This window comes from Aspergillus luchuensis, chromosome 5, assembly GCF_016861625.1.
Source record: "Aspergillus luchuensis IFO 4308 DNA, chromosome 5, nearly complete sequence".
In the NCBI taxonomy this organism is placed as follows: Eukaryota; Fungi; Ascomycota; class Eurotiomycetes; order Eurotiales; family Aspergillaceae; genus Aspergillus; species Aspergillus luchuensis.
Window position 1 is genome coordinate 4,790,373 of NC_054853.1, and position 15,296 is coordinate 4,805,668.

At 50.9% G+C, this 15,296-nt stretch overlaps 7 protein-coding genes across 7 annotated transcripts; 4 read left to right on the forward strand and 3 right to left on the reverse strand.

Annotated features, from left to right (window-relative positions):
• Positions 1–1,150: 1,150 nt before the first annotated feature.
• Positions 1,151–1,887, forward strand: AKAW2_51563S (v-SNARE protein VTI1; the record flags this gene model as incomplete). The annotated part of the gene is made up of 2 exons (XM_041691506.1): positions 1,151–1,330; positions 1,399–1,887. 2 exons carry the CDS (start codon positions 1,151–1,153, stop codon positions 1,885–1,887), a joined length of 669 nt encoding a protein of 222 aa, XP_041544984.1.
• Positions 1,888–2,251: 364 nt separating this feature from the next.
• Positions 2,252–3,265, reverse strand: AKAW2_51564A (DSC3 family protein; the record flags this gene model as incomplete). The annotated part of the gene is made up of 1 exon (XM_041691507.1): positions 2,252–3,265. The coding sequence occupies one exon, from the start codon at positions 3,263–3,265 to the stop codon at positions 2,252–2,254; it is 1,014 nt and encodes a 337-aa protein (XP_041544985.1).
• Positions 3,266–4,044: 779 nt separating this feature from the next.
• On the forward strand, positions 4,045–6,000 carry AKAW2_51565S (fungal specific transcription factor domain-containing protein; the record flags this gene model as incomplete). The annotated part of the gene is made up of 6 exons (XM_041691508.1): positions 4,045–4,087; positions 4,155–4,693; positions 4,750–5,023; positions 5,074–5,249; positions 5,301–5,487; positions 5,537–6,000. 6 exons carry the CDS (start codon positions 4,045–4,047, stop codon positions 5,998–6,000), a joined length of 1,683 nt encoding a protein of 560 aa, XP_041544986.1.
• A 511-nt stretch (positions 6,001–6,511) lies between these two features.
• AKAW2_51566S (phytanoyl-CoA dioxygenase family protein) lies at positions 6,512–7,579 on the forward strand (the record flags this gene model as incomplete). The annotated part of the gene is made up of 2 exons (XM_041691509.1): positions 6,512–7,202; positions 7,290–7,579. 2 exons carry the CDS (start codon positions 6,512–6,514, stop codon positions 7,577–7,579), a joined length of 981 nt encoding a protein of 326 aa, XP_041544987.1.
• Positions 7,580–8,370: 791 nt separating this feature from the next.
• isa1 (Fe-binding Fe/S cluster assembly protein ISA1) lies at positions 8,371–9,175 on the reverse strand (the record flags this gene model as incomplete). Its single annotated transcript, XM_041691510.1, has 2 exons — positions 8,371–8,408; positions 8,470–9,175. 2 exons carry the CDS (start codon positions 9,173–9,175, stop codon positions 8,371–8,373), a joined length of 744 nt encoding a protein of 247 aa, XP_041544988.1.
• Positions 9,176–10,339: 1,164 nt separating this feature from the next.
• Positions 10,340–12,672, forward strand: AKAW2_51568S (ARMH3 family protein; the record flags this gene model as incomplete). The annotated part of the gene is made up of 8 exons (XM_041691511.1): positions 10,340–10,420; positions 10,478–10,600; positions 10,659–10,739; positions 10,788–10,941; positions 10,996–11,108; positions 11,157–11,491; positions 11,541–11,951; positions 12,009–12,672. 8 exons carry the CDS (start codon positions 10,340–10,342, stop codon positions 12,670–12,672), a joined length of 1,962 nt encoding a protein of 653 aa, XP_041544989.1.
• Positions 12,673–13,115: 443 nt separating this feature from the next.
• EAF3 (MRG family protein) lies at positions 13,116–14,477 on the reverse strand (the record flags this gene model as incomplete). The annotated part of the gene is made up of 4 exons (XM_041691513.1): positions 13,116–13,327; positions 13,381–13,765; positions 13,879–14,110; positions 14,314–14,477. The coding sequence occupies 4 exons, from the start codon at positions 14,475–14,477 to the stop codon at positions 13,116–13,118; spliced, it is 993 nt and encodes a 330-aa protein (XP_041544990.1).
• Between the last annotated feature and the right edge of the window lie 819 nt (positions 14,478–15,296).

Below are 15,296 nucleotides of genomic sequence, written 5' to 3' on the forward strand. Positions count from 1 at the left end.
ATGAAAAGAATATATCGGGCACGAACTTGGCGCGCTGGGATGCTAATTCAAGACCAGGCTCAGTGTCTAGTAGACAGCTTGGAAAGATTGTATAGTACTCCTTGCCCTATCCGGAGATACTGGGATAGGGAACATTGGAGTGGTGAGGTAGCAGAACAGTCTCACAGAAAGATCGAAGACAGGGTGACGACAGGTTTATCAAGACAACCATGTGCGCTCAGATCCCAACCTGCTACGCGCTCTTGTCCTCATGTGGCGGCCAAATGTGATCGCATCAGATGACAGACACAGCTAGGGCGACTCAGTCGAAGTATGCATGGAATGAATGTTCCTTGAGATTAAGGCAGATCTACCAAAAAGAGAGCCCGACCGTAAACTGGGGTAAATATGTGACTTGTCACTAGTTAGGGGGGCCTAAGGAAATAGGGCCATTATATGAGTCGAGGAGGAAGCTCCACCGATCTGAGACGGAAATAATGAGGGGGGCGAATCCTAGAGAAGTTAATTGACCACGAGTCAGGGGACCATTCTCCTCGAAGGAATGGAAAGGAACAAGCCAACCATAATGTTAGCCTCCCACAAGCGAGGGTGAGCGCTGGGACCCTGGATTGGGGGAGGGGCATTCAACGGCACGATGAATGGAATCCATACAATGGGATCTGTTGGTCGAACTTGGCGCCAGATGCGATGCAACAATTAGACTAAGAAGTTAGTCTTGGTTTAACAGCCGTTGAGCCCGACGACGTCAGCCGGTTCCCTCTGCCTCGGCCGCCGATCACGTGTGCCCGTCGCCGTTCCTGTCATCGCCGCAGGCCAGCCAGTTGTCTCTCTCCATGCATCTGCCTATTCTATCTGCTTTCCATCCAGCTGCATCTCTGTCTGTCCTTCAGATATACTGGTTTTGTTTTCGAGCTGATTCTGGTTCATTCTCTCATAGACCGTGTCATTCACTCCGTTGATTGTCCCAATCTCTTTCCCGGAGCAGCACGGGCGCCGCCAGCCACCACGGAAGATAAGGTGGCTACTCCGTACTACTCTCTCCACTTACTTGGATCCGCAACCCCTATCCACTGATTAATTCGGTCTCGATCGGCTGTGCAACATAACCAAAGACTCTTCAACCTACGCAAACTCCCCATCTAATATCATAATGTCGAACCCGTTGGACACCGACGCCGGCTCGGAGCTCTTCAGCAGCTACGAGACCGAGCTAAAGCTGGTGCAAGCCGATTTGAATCAGAAGCTGGACCAGATCGCCGAGTCAAGCGGTGAGCAACGAAAGTCAGCAATCAGGCAAGCCGAGAGAGCCCTGGATGAAGCCACGGAATTGGTATGTTCGACTAGCTTGTCAAAAAGCGCATTCCGGGTCATTTCCCCCACTAACAAGCGGGAATACAGCTAGATCAAATGCGCATGGAGAAACAGAACATCCCCTCAGCAGCACGATCGAAGATCAACACGCGCGTTCGCAACTACGCTACCGATATCGATGAGGCAAAGCGCAAGTTGAGGTCTCTCTCCGATGACCGCAAGGCGCTCTTCGGCGACCGCTATACAGATGATCCGCAGGACGAACATCTGGAACAAAGACAACAGCTCCTGTCTGGTACGGAGCGGTTGGAGCGCAGTTCCGCCCGGCTCCAGGAGAGTCAGCGCATCGCCCTTGAAACGGAGGATATTGGTCGCAACACCTTGGCCGACTTGAACCAACAGCGTGAGACGATTATGAATGCGCGGGGTCGACTGCTCGAGAGCGAAGGATATGTGGACACCAGTATCAAGACACTAAGGGGCATGGCCCGTAGGTACTGTCCCCCTAGTTCTCAAGGACATTTGCTTCACTGCTTATCGCAGCCACTTGATGTCCATATACTTACTGTCTTCTAGGATGGCTACGAATCGGTTGATCACAATCGCAATCATCACAGTCTTGATCTTGTTGATTTTCGCCGTTATCTACAGCAAGTTCCATTGAGCGTGGGTTTTGGAAGGCGTTATTACCGGTGGCCTCTCTTTTATTTACTTCTCTCTTAACGACACCTATAAGTCTGCAGTCGCAGACACATCACGCAATGTTGTATGATAGCAACCCATCAGCTTTAATCAGGCGCCATGTTACATGTTCTAGTACCTCGCACAGTTTCGTCGACAAGCCAAGCCCTATGATGTCTAGAAAACTTAGAGAGAAAAAAAAAAAAAACAACAATCAAGGGTATAATACATGGAAAAAGAAAACCAAACATAAAAAACACTAATTCATAATCCTCATCGCCCCAAAAGCAATGTTAACCACGACCCCAACAAAAACCGCCAACCCCTTCCTCCAACTCCAAACCCCCTCCTCCCTCCTCAACCACATGGCACACCCAACCGGCCAAAAGAACCCCATCACCGCCCCCCAAAGCATATCATCCATCGCGCCCCTCGACCCAGCCCCAAACCCCCCATCATCCTCCGCAAACGACACCACCCCACCATCCCCGCCCCCGCCCCCAGCCGCCATAGCCGCCGTCGACCCCTCATCCATCCACCGGTCCTCTAACTCCCGCAACTCCGCCCCCGACGGCATCGTATCCGGGGTATGCGACACCGACTGTACCGCTAGAAACTGCGACCGAAGGCCTGCCACCTCCGCGGGTGTAAACCCCGCCGAGAGTAACCGGTCGAAACCCCGCGGCGCGGGCGTCGTAGTACTAGTATCACCGCCACTCTGTACATCTTTCTGTCTGTGTCCTCTGGCACTACCGTCTTCATGATGAGTATCTGATGGTGATTGTTCTTCATCGTCGTGGAGTGTAGATGCGATCGATGCTTCCGCGGCAAGATCGGCCGCTGAGAGAACGATATCGCCGATGGAGCAGTGGATGTAGAGACGGGGATGGTCGCGGACGGGGGCTTTGCCTTTGCGGTTGGGATCGGAGGCCGGGTCTGAGGTGGTGTCATTGGGCGGGGAGGATGTTGGTGGTCGCGGGGAACGGGTGGGAGTGGGAGGAAGTTTGAGTGATACGGAGAGAGGGGTTTTGTCTTCGAGGCCACGGCCGGCGTGGATGAGGCGGAGACGGTGAGAGGAGAGATTAGGGGGGAGTCGTGTGCGGATGAGTTGTTTTAGGCCCGCGGAGGTGGTGGTTTCCGGGGAGAAGATGTCGAGGGGGAGATCGGGGATGGAGGCGGAGAAGCGGATGGTCACGTAAAGGGGGTTGGAGGTTGAGTTGGAGGGCGGGAGATCGAGGGGTGGAGGAGATTTTAGAAAGGATGATGATGCCATTGTCTATGCGTCTTGTGGAGAGGTGTACAGGGTGTGAGATGAAGAGTGAAGCCGGTGATGTCGGTACGTCACGGCTTGCTTGCGATAACCTCCGATAAGGCTGTCGCCTGAGGTCTTCCGGGGGTTATGCACGTGATTTATAGATATGGGGAGAGGACGTGTGATTGGCTGTACTGCTCCCCAATTTAGTACTTATGTTCATCGACATTGTCAATGATCTAATGTTCTGAATCCGTCCTACCATCCATCATGTCTGTCTTTGAGCCCGCAGAACGCCAGAAGCTACGTAAAACTCTACGCGCATACTGCGATTACGTCCAGGACCTCGAACTTCATGAATTCGATGTGCATCAAGGGAAAGCACACAATATCCTTATCTTGCCTTTAGAGTTAGAGGAACAATCTGATGCTAGGCCTATTTTTTTTCACGCCTTGTTCTGCCTCTATAATTGGCGATCCTGTTGAGAGCATGACGGGAGAAGGGCGAGAATTTATCGAATTTGATTCATTTCCCGAACATCACAGAGACCCGCTATACTGTTCACGTTGGCTGTTTGATCGTTTTTCTGGTTATATCTCCCTATGCAGTGATTTTAGCGATCGTGACGAGGCTTATGAGCTCAAGAAGCTACAATCAGATCTCAGGTAAACACCGGCTCTTGCCGTTTGCCCATTCATATTGCATTCTTGCATCTCACACAAGACAACAGCATTGATGAGTAGGTTCAGAATCGCGTTCTCCAGGCGCAAATTGGCCCAGTCCATTTGGTCTGCCCTCAATGACGATGAGGAACACTCATGATAATCGATTATCCCGATGGAGTAAGACCAAGCACTCTCCTCTCTGATGTGATCCTGATTGTTATGCGCTTGCGTCTAACCTGACTAGTCTGGCTGGCTCCAACATCCACTTGGTCTTTTACCGCTCGTCTCACTTTGATGATGTCTCAAAGGCTGCATCCGGACGTGGCCTACGATATTCCCTACTATCTTGATGGAGATATCTATCCTCTACAGTGGAAGTCATCTTCTGATGCTGCTCCTGACATCAGCGGTCTCCCGTCTATGGACTACGCTCTTTATCTCTTCAACACAGTCAAGTTCCATCTGGGCCAGACGTTCCGGCTCTTGGACGAGGAGACCTTCACAACGCATATGCAAGAGTTCTACTACGGCGATGCAATCAAGAAAGCAACTGATAGTCGGCTGTGGTTCATCCAGTTTTTGCTAGTGTTGTCCTTTGGAAAAGCGTTTCTTGACCAGTCTAAGAAGAGAGACCCGCCAGGTGCAGCATACTTTGTTCGTGCCATGTCTTTGATGCCAGATTACAGTTCTATATGGAGAGATACTCTTCTGGCCATCGAGGTCATGGCACTAGCAGCTTTGTATCTCTACTCGATTGATCGGCGAGAGTCAGGACACCTTTTTGTAAGAACCTGGCTTGCTTTTAGAATTGCGCGGGTTGAAAATCTAACATAGTACAGGCTAGCCAGGCCATCCGGATTGCGCAACTTGAAGGTCTCCATACGGAGCTTCCAGAGCAAGAGCTGGGGGCAGCAGCTGTTGATCGCTGCCGTAATCTGTGGTGGACACTGTACATTATGGACCGCCATTTTTCGTCATCACTGGGCATTCCGATGATTGTGCATGATAGCGATGTCACAGCATTAATTGATTCCCCAACACAGTCGTGTCAGAGGAACGCTATGCTAAGTCTGAGAGTGAAGCTATCGCGGTTATTGTCCACAATACTTGGCAGTAGGTTTTAAAATCACCATTACGAGAGGCCATCGACTCATGGACGATAGCCGTTTACAAGACTGAGAGACGGCCCATCGAATCATTCATTGAAAAAACGAAGACTATTTTAAACACTATGGCAGATCTAGCTCGGGAATTGGAAGACTTTATCAATACCAAATTCTCAGGCCCGGTCAACTCCATGTCGAAAGGGATGCGCCATATCCTCCTGCTATATCACGAGGTATGTCTGCCTTTGAGCAAACCAAAAATTCGAACTAACTTATACTACTAGTGTGTCATCGTTGCCACACGGCCCCTCCTTCTAGCCGTTCTACGGGAGCGTCTGGATAAACTTGGCCTCCCTTTAGAATGCTGCCGCCGGATTGTCCCTCTCATGGAAACACTGATGTCAACAGGGATCAACTCAGCGACCAAAAGTCTACAGTTACTTAAAGCTCTAGTGGACGAGGGGCTTCTCGGTGGGCAATATCCAGAAAGAACGATTATCAGCTACTAATCGCACCGCAGAATCATTCCTCCCCTTCGACCTCGAATTTACGTACGGCGCCGCTATCCACCTCACTATGGCCAGCGCCCTTGTACCAGCATTAGTGGGACAGCGAAGCTCCAACCAACAAGCCCATCTGATTCTCGATGAAATCATCAGCAAGGGGAACCGCGTAGCCGAAATTCGCAAAGCTGATCTGACTCGTCTCGAGACCTTGTTCGAGGGACTAAAAGAGCGGTATGCGAATGCGGCGAATCACATCAGTACCGCCTTAGTTCCAGAGACGAGCGGTGACGCACATGGGCAGGATCATAGGCCAAGTGACGACACCCAGATACCGTTCATTACTGGGGATATCAATGTCTCAGAGGATGAGTTGCCTGAGCTGGGATTGACGTCTTATGATATTGCGGCCATAGTGGATCAGATTGATTACAATGCGAGCCCGTCGTTCTGGCTAGCTCAGGAGAGGGATGATTTGTGATGTATGGTATTAACCAACGTATATAAAATCGTGTATATGGAGCTTCGAGGTGGTGGAGCTTACACTTGCATATAGGGTGTTGTTAATTTTATCGAGAGCAGTAGCAGAACATCTGCACTGCAACTGAATATACACTCTAGATAGCAACTATACTACACTCAATACATAACTCTTGATTGATAACAGTCATATTTTCGAGCTACACCCGAAGCGGCAGTACAGAAACAGACTAAACCACCACTGTACTAATCCAACAGTCCATCATATGATATCTCCAGACCAGTGCAGTAGACCCAGCCAGAACATCTATCATTCACACACATGTCAGCCCTATCATCGGATATGCCACCCGATCTCCGCAACGCAGCCGACCCGACCCGAGAGGGGAATTATATCACGCCCCTCGAGGCATGGTTCATGGATACAGAGACTACTTGCCAGCATCATTATACCAGACAAACTAAACCATCTACATTTCAAGAACAAGAACCAGCAACAATAACAAAGCAAAATGACCCGCCTCCCCCTCCCCATCCCACCCCCCATCCCAGCAACCTACACCCCCAAATCCCACCTCCGCACGATCCCCTCCACCACCCCAATCGAATACATCCTGGCCATCCTCTCCCGCGACGGCGGCGTGATCATCTCCGACTTCATCCCAAGAGAAGACCTCACTGCCATCGATACCGAACTCACCCCATGGACTAGCGCCAGCACCAGCACCAGCACCAAGAAACCCACCTCCACCTCCACCTCCGCCTTCACCACCATCCCCTCCCAAACGACCCTCATTCCCGGCCTGGTAGGCAAATCCCCCACCATAGCCCGAATCACGGAGGAGCATCCCACCCTAGAAGCCCTACGCACGCGTATCCTCGTGGACGAATGGTGCATCAACCGAGAAGACAGCGTGGAGCCGAACCGTCTCGACCCGTTACTCAGCCTCAGCGTGGCAATGAACATCGGGTACGGGGCGCCTCGACAGCTCCTCCACCGGGACGATAACGTGCATCATGTGCGACATGAGTATCGCGAGTGGGAGTGGGGGTGGGACCAGGTGAGTCAGTTTGGGTGTCTGATTGCGGGCTGTGATGTTAGTCGGGAGATGGGGGCGACGATGTTTGTGAAGGGGAGTCATCGGTGGGGGGATGAGAGGTGGGCGGAGTTTGACCATGATAAGGGGGAGGTGTGTTTTGCTGGTACGTTACTTACCTTGCCTTGCCCTACTTTAGTTACCCCTCCTTAATTAATAGTTATTTTGTTCTGATGTCGGTGGTGTTGGGTAGAGATGAAAGCCGGCTCCGCGCTGATATTCCTTGCCTCGGCGTATCATGGAGGAGGACATAACTCGCTCCCTGGGACGGTGAGGAATATGTATGGCTTGTTCTTTTGTAGGGGACATTTGCGGACGGAGGAGAATCAGTTCCTGGCTATTCCCAGGAGTGTGGTTACCAAGATGAGTCCGAAGATGTTGGAGTTGTTGGGGTATAAGAAGCCGACTACGGCTTTGGGGATCGTGGATAATATTAGTCCTCATGAGGATGTTGAGGGGGTTTGGGAGCGGGTGGTGCGGTGAATCTTTTATCAGAGGGAGTTGATTCAATTGATTTATGGATTGTGGTTTTGAGGTTGCTTGTATGTGGGGGGTTTATGATTACTAGGAATGGAGGATGGTCAGTGTAATCAATAGGTTTAAGGGCCCGTGTTGGGAGGGATGGTATTGTCGTAGTGGGAGTAGGAAATGTAGTTAGGTAGAGGTGCTGATTACGGCCGTTCGAGATTATTAGTCTTATTGTATTCTGTTATGAGCACTCCATCTACTATCGGATGAGGTGCAGGGAAAGCCGGGGTATCGCAGGGATCGGACAGGCCCTCCGACATTTCAAATCAAGTACCCCGGGATCTTAATCTAAAGTTCCGAAGGAACCGAAACGCCATTGCTGCATGTAAGCTCGGGATTTTTATTCCTTAGTTCTTGATATAGTTTTACTCGAGGTTTCTACGGTGTTCTGGAGGTTCTATAGTCATTTTAAACTTATTGTTGTATTCACGATTGTCCTACATAAAGTAGTGAACAAAGGAATGATTGATCACGGCTTGTGTCGCTGAATCTTCAACAAAATGTTGCCTGCGGTATCATGCAGTGCTGTCGATCATATGACAAAGTAGATATATTGCACAGTAGTGGGCTCATTGCCCGGGAATCAATGTATGTCCAGCATGAAGCAAATAAAAGAAGGGATTATCCGAACCCGCCAAACCCGCCACCAGTAAACGCCAGCCAATGCACAAACGCGAGAAAACCCATGAATCCGCATAATTATGAACTCGAAACATATGAAAAGGTGCCAATTTCAGTTTCATAAATCAGACCATGAAGGATTCACCGCATCCACACTCTTCCTCTGCACAAATGATACGTTAGCAGCCGTTTCTGGGGTTTCCCGCGGACAAAGGGAAGCTTACTAATATTCGGGTTGCGGAAAACGAATCTCCTGCTCAGCTTGTCCTCCTGCCAGTCCATCTCGCTACCGATGATACTGAACAATGCCTTGCTGTCGATGAGAACCTTGACACCGTCTTGCTCCACTACTTCGTCGAAAGCACCCGGCTTCTCCACGTACTCCAGGTGATAGGCGAGACCGGAGCAGCCACGGTTCTTCACACCGACTCGAATCAGCTTAGGGTCCGGTTGTGAGAGGAGTTTGCGAAGCTGCTCAATAGCCACGGGGGTCAGCTTCATCGCGGCCTTCCTGGCACGCAGCTTGCGCCGGGGCTTCTCTGTGGGCTTGGCGGCGGTCTTTTCGGCAGCAGCAGGAGCGGTCGCAGGCTTGGACTTCTGGGCCTCGCTTTCCCGGAGGCTGAGGTCGGACAGGCCCTGCTGGCCGGGCAGCTGAGGCTGGGACATCTCACGAAGGGAAGGGAAGTCGGCGGCGATGGAAGTGTCAGAGATGCCCGTGTTCCGGGGCGGCGGGAAGGAGGTGGGCAGCGAGTGAGGACGGTAGGCAGTGGCAGTCTGCAATTCGCGCTTCGAGGACCGGTGAGAATTGCCGTATGAGGAGAATAGACGGCAGGTCTGCGTCGAGCGTCTGGAGGAGGACTGTCTGAGCCAGGTGAGGATCGTGGCGGATGATGTCACCGGCGAGGGCATGGTAGCTTTGCAAAGCGACATATTGGGAGAATGTGATGTGTTTGATGAAGAGGATGCTCTATACTGCAGTAGGAGTAACGAAGAGCTGAAATGTCATGAATCTAATCGTTGTGTTGTCGCTGAACGAAAAGGAATATGATGGAAAAGTGGAAGAATGATGGTGAGTCGGAAGTTGAGTCTGTTTGGGAGGCGGAAAGACTGCCGGCGGTCGGTTAAAAGGTGCCAGGGTCAGGACCCGACGGGCCAATCAGCGTGGAGGTGTTTCTACACAGCGACGGTGGCGCCACTGCTGTGGTCTCAAATGAACGCCTGATCGAAGCCGGGGTTGTTGGGGAACTGTCCGTTGCAATCTAAATGGCCCCTCTGTGACCCAGTGATCATGCAGCAGTCCCGTTTCCTTTCATTGCTTTGACTTTGTTCATTGCTGAGCTGGCCCTGCGATTGCTACTCCTTTACTGTGATTGGCCCGATGCTCTTCACCCTTATTACTAACACGGCTGCCTGAGTAACGAGTCACCACACCATCAGGCGTAAACCATGACTAATGGGTTTCTGCTTTGTTTGATGTCAAGGGATACAATACAAATAATGAAGGACCCGGGGAGCCACAGGAAAGAGTTGCTGATCCTTGTCTATGTGTGACTATAGCAGAGTTACTTTCTATATGGGAGCATTCTATCTACCCTTGACACTCTATTGATGTCAGGTCATGCATCAAATTCAATGTTATTAAGTGATTAGTTTCACATGCCCCTGATTATGTCATCTTATGGTCGGCATGAGCAGAGGCACGTGTTTGTCACTGCAACGACAAGAAAGTCAAGGGGGCAGAATAAATGAAAATACGTTCATCTTAAATTATGCTGGAAGAAAGTAGGAGGTTTAGACCTCTCCTACTTTCACACCATACAAAGCAAAACCGTGGCGCCTTCATACATAAACCGTGGCTGGTGGGGGAGCAGGGGTGTTGCGTGGCTGGTGTGGGCTGGCCCGAATAGGCAGAAAAAGAGAAATGAAGTGGTGGTCGAATAAGCTGGCGACTACCATTTCATGTCCATTTCCCCAGTCCCTCTTCCATCGGCCCGCTTGTTATCGAATCTTATATTGGCTCTTTCAACTTCCCATCTGTGATGCTGGCAGCGGTCCCATGTTTAATGCTGACCGCCACTCCTCTCACCTAACGCGATGGAATCCCCCTTAACCCAACAAAGTAGACCCGAAACCTTCAAGCCTAAGATCGTGCAACTATACGAGAATCTATTCCAAGTATGTGTCGTAGTCCCCGCAGCGTATATACCACTCCAGCTAACCCAATTTTCTTAGACCACCGACTATGCAGAGCCATCGGAGGGATTTTGGCGCGAGTTTTTCTTGTTGCCTCCCGATCGTACTCGGCTTACTGCGGTCTTGAACCAGCTCAGTCCTGACGAGACACTCAACTTGCAGGTGCGTCACCACCATGCTTGGTTTATCGAGCAGACAGTCCCTTCTAATAATCTAGCAGATCCAAACACAGCAACTCTTTGCTCGCGCAATTCGCGAAGCGGCCTCCACCTCCAGCCCGGTGGATTCCTATGCTCTAGAGGTACGTGCATTGCCCGACGACTGTTATCACTTTCTAACTATGATCTAGACCTTGACGATCTTCTTAGCATGTGTCCTGAAGAAAAAGTACACCAACCCCAGCTCAGATGTCATTACTGTTCTTGCTGGTCTCGACCATGTGGACCATGTTATCTCCAACTTCGTCACTGTCCTGGATGGCATCATCCGGAACGGCAGCAGCTGTAAGTCCCCTTTCATGAGCGACATCACTTCGACCGTGCATTAACCAATGCCAGATGATATCCGTCTCAAGGCCATAAAAGCCGCCATCGCCATGACTAGCGGGGCGTACAAGACAAGTTTGGTCTCTTACTTCACACACCGGGACCTGTTTCCTTCTCTAATGAAGGTTTGTTACTTCCCAAACTTTCCATAACCAAGCTAATCTTCAATCAAGTTCGTCCAAGAAACGGAGACCCCAATGCAAATGTTCGAGCCATTCGTGCTTTTGGGTTTGCTGGCAAACTACAACAAGTTCGAATTCCAAAACCCCTACCAGCTGCGACTCGACGATTTTGTCAACGAGGCCAGTATCCAGAAGATTGCCAAGGGGGTCGGTCTCTCCTGTGGTGCTCTGCGAAACGGTTATGTTGCAGTGCAAGATGACTCTCCGGAGGGCTGGTCTCTCATCGGTACCCTGATCTATTTCGGATTAGGTGTACTCGCCCCGGGCAAGAAAGAGAAAGCCGGCACGCCAACCGCAGAAGAAGCCAAAGATCTGTTCGCAGCACTGTAAGCCTATCCTGAATTCCTAGAGGCTATCCCCCGCTAACAAGACCAGACCGGCCCAACAAGCAGCGATCCTCCTCGCCACCTACGACTTCATCAATGCCAACAAGCTCTTCGGCTACCACCTCATCAGCGCGGCTCCCGAGAAGGACAACGAGGAGACACCATTCGCCTCTTTCCTCTCCCTCACTTCCTACCTCCTACAGCACGCCTATCGGTCCCCAAGAGTAGCCCACTACGCCGAGCTGAACCTCCTCACCCTGCGTATCCTCTCCGAAGACAGCACGCTATGCAAGCAACTCTGCAGCGAAGAAAGCAAGCGCAGAGTGCGCCTCTGCCGTCAAAGACAGCCATATCTCCCTCTCGTCAACGGCGATCGAGTCCTAGTAACCGTCATCTTCGACATTCTCATCGACACCCTAACCCACAATCTCCGCCGCCGACTCGACGTCAACCTCTACAGGTATCTCTCTCCCGTTTGCCTCTCTCCAATATAAAACACAAAACTAACTGTTAAAAGCCACTGCATATCAATCTTCCTCCGCCTCCTAACCTACCTCTCCATGAACAAAATCCGACTCACCTACCACTGGTCTGAACTCTGGCGCACTCTTCTCTCCCTCACGCGCTTCCTCACCACCTACGCCCCGGACTTAACCAGCAACCCACACACCACAACCCTAACCACCATCCTCATCAACCTCATCGCCTTCTGCGTCTCCTCCGGCGACACCTTCCTCCCGGACCCGCTCTCTTACGACGACCTCTTCTACAAGCTCGTCGAAACCGGCCCCATCATCACGCGCTTCCGCGACGTCTACAACTTCAAGGCACCGGCATCCGCATCTGCTGGCGCAGACACCAACAAAGAAGTCCACGTAGCCGCCATCGACACGCTGATTTCCGTCTCCACACACTTCTACACGCTGTTGTTTGTGGACCCAGATCAGAATGCCGAGTCGGCGGGGAAGAGTGGAGAAGCGGTGCCGGTACCGGCGAACCTGAAAAAGAATCTGAGTCCTCGGGAAGTCCATCGGATTATCAAGCAGGGGTATGAGACGTTGAGCATTCAGCCGCCGGAGGGGCTGGGGGCGTGGACGAGGTATCGTGAGGCGGATTGGAAAATGGAGTTGAAGAGGGCGGCGAGGTGTGCGGTCGATGATGCGAGGGGGTTGGTTGTTTAGGCTGTTAAGACGATGATGATGCTTCTTCTGTGTTTCTTTATGAGTGTCTATTGGCTGTGTTTTGTGTCTGTTGCTTGGGGTAGCGGATTAGATACTAGGTGATGGTGGAAATCCAGTTCCTGTTACCTTTGTTTTATACCTTCTCTGGCCAGTTTCATGAACATGTTCTGAGTTACACATATTGGAAAAGTGATTGAAATTTCAGTTTTGCTAGCTGAGTGATTCCAATTCTATCCTACTAATGGTACAGGAAAAAAAGTATGATCATCGCCGTAACATACATATAAAGCAACTTCAGTCTTTGCTGACTAACCATTTGTCGCAGCCCTAGTCGGTCGAACGCAATCGAATTAAAAAAAAAAAAAGGGGGGGAGATAGATATGCTCGAAGAAAAAAAAACGGTGGAGAAAAGCAAACACATAAATGGATCAATGGCCACACGTCTAGACTAAACGCGATGTTGCAGTTCCAGGGGTTGGATTCGGAACGCCACGCGACTTCTCGATGTACTCATTGCTCGCAGTCATGTATCTTGTAGCAAAGTATCGGCTGGAGTTCTTGCTCAGCCAGATGGTGAACTTGGACAGTTCTTCACGGAGTCTATTCGTTGACTGGAGGTCCATATTTGTCTGTGCAATGAGCTCGGGCATGGTTGCTATGGAGTATCTGTTAGCCATGTATATGGCAGATTAAGACAAGAAAACCTACCAAAAAGACGAGTCAGGTGCTCTGCACCGTAGATGTCGAGTGGTCCCTTGTCGGCGTAGTCGCCCGAGCCTGCCTCCCACTTTTTGCGGAGAGCCCGGTACTGCTCGCGTTCAAACCGGTACAGGAGGACCTTGTCAAGCGCTTTGTCGAAGTATTCACGTACACCCATAACGACTTCTTCAAGGACGTCCGTATCAGCCGAGCTTGTGCGCTTGGGCTTCTCCTCATTGACGTAGTCGTCCAGGATCTGATTGACCGGGGACTTGGCAGGCAAGGCCACGACTTGCTGGTTCTTGGTGACATTTTCCCAATCATCCACTAGGAGAGACTTCAGATTATCTGGCATTACGATCCTTACTGAAGGCCGCACGTAAAAGCTCTCCTCCTGTGATGACACAGTTAGTATGTGTGATCAACAGTGCTGCCCCGTGTGTGCACCATCACTAGCGGTGTGACAGGCTACAGGGAATATTGAAAGCAAAAATGCAGCAGACTTACCTTTTCGATATCGTTGTCACGAGCTCTCTTGGTTCCGCGGCCAGGCACTGAGGTTTGCCTTTCCTCGCTGCCTCGGGCGGAACTGCGGTCGGAGCCTCCCCTCTTCTTGACAGAGGCTTTGGTGCTCTTCTGGCGGAATGCAGCCTCTGCCTCACGACGAAGAGTGGTGGCTAATTCTCTGTTTTCCTCCGTGAATTTACGAAGGCGGTCTTGGGGAACCCAGTCATCCCAGCTGGAAAGACAGAACAAATGTCAGCAATTGTGGCTCTGACAAGGACACCTCTCCGTTCCGGCGTGATGGTTGGCTTCACCGGCAGAAGGGAAATTGCGCGAACCCCGTCCTTCTGCCATGTAGAGTAGAATCACAATTCCAACCCAAGACAAGAGGTAAGAGAATTCGGGGAGATGAAGGGGATAACACTAGGTTAGACGTACGTATTCTTCCAGCCCTTGTAGTGGACTAGATACTCATAAGGACTCTTACGGTCCTCTGGGTCTGTATGCCTCAGGTCAAGGATCTTGGCCTCGTACAGAATTTCATGATGAAAACAAAGAACCCTCTCGTCCTTCTGGTAGGTCATTTGGCTTGTTGGGGCCATTTTGAGATGAAGTGGCGCGTAGACAGATCAAGGGGTGTCTGCTGTCACTGAGGGGTAGGATGCTGTTATAGCAAATCAAAATACCAGCCACAGGTTTCACCAGCTTGATCGCGAGAAGAAACAAGTAGAAACACGGAGTAGAATGGTGAGACAGGTATTTAAGGTCTCGTCAAGTCAAATTTGCCTCTGCGAAGCACGTGCACTGAGATGAACAGTGATTGAAGCAGGCGAAGAAAATGGCAACTGTGCGCACACAAGCAGGGAAGTGATGTGGCAGATGTGAGCCTTCACTAGGCCTTGCAGACAGCCAGCTTATAATGATTCTGGCTGGTTTGGAAGATAGTTGATTGGCTCCAAGCAGTGTCAGAACCTCCAATATAAGACAGGAGCCGGTGGTCTCACAGTGAATAGCTGGTTATTCCCTGGTTATTTCGGGAAGATGGCCGGAACAAGACGAACCTTTCTGGTCCAATGCCAATTCGAGAGGATAATGGGGTTGCAGAAGTGGTGAGGGTTCAAAGCATGTCGCGGTTGGGACAAGAAGAGGAAGCGGAACGACTGAATGAGGAACGCGTCCAAAAGGGCAAGTCACGAACTTTCCCGGCTAGTTTTAATTGCTTTGCCCGCCGCCATCTCATCTTCCTCTTTCTTTATTCCATCAACACCAGCAACGTCTCATCAATTAATCTTGCATACAACCCGGCTACGGTCGTTTACTTCAGCAAGCTGAGCACTGTTACTCAATCATTGTTCCACCCCAGCCACCTTGGTGTTCTGGTAACTTAATCGGCGCAAGACGCGATACACTCCGATTGAGGG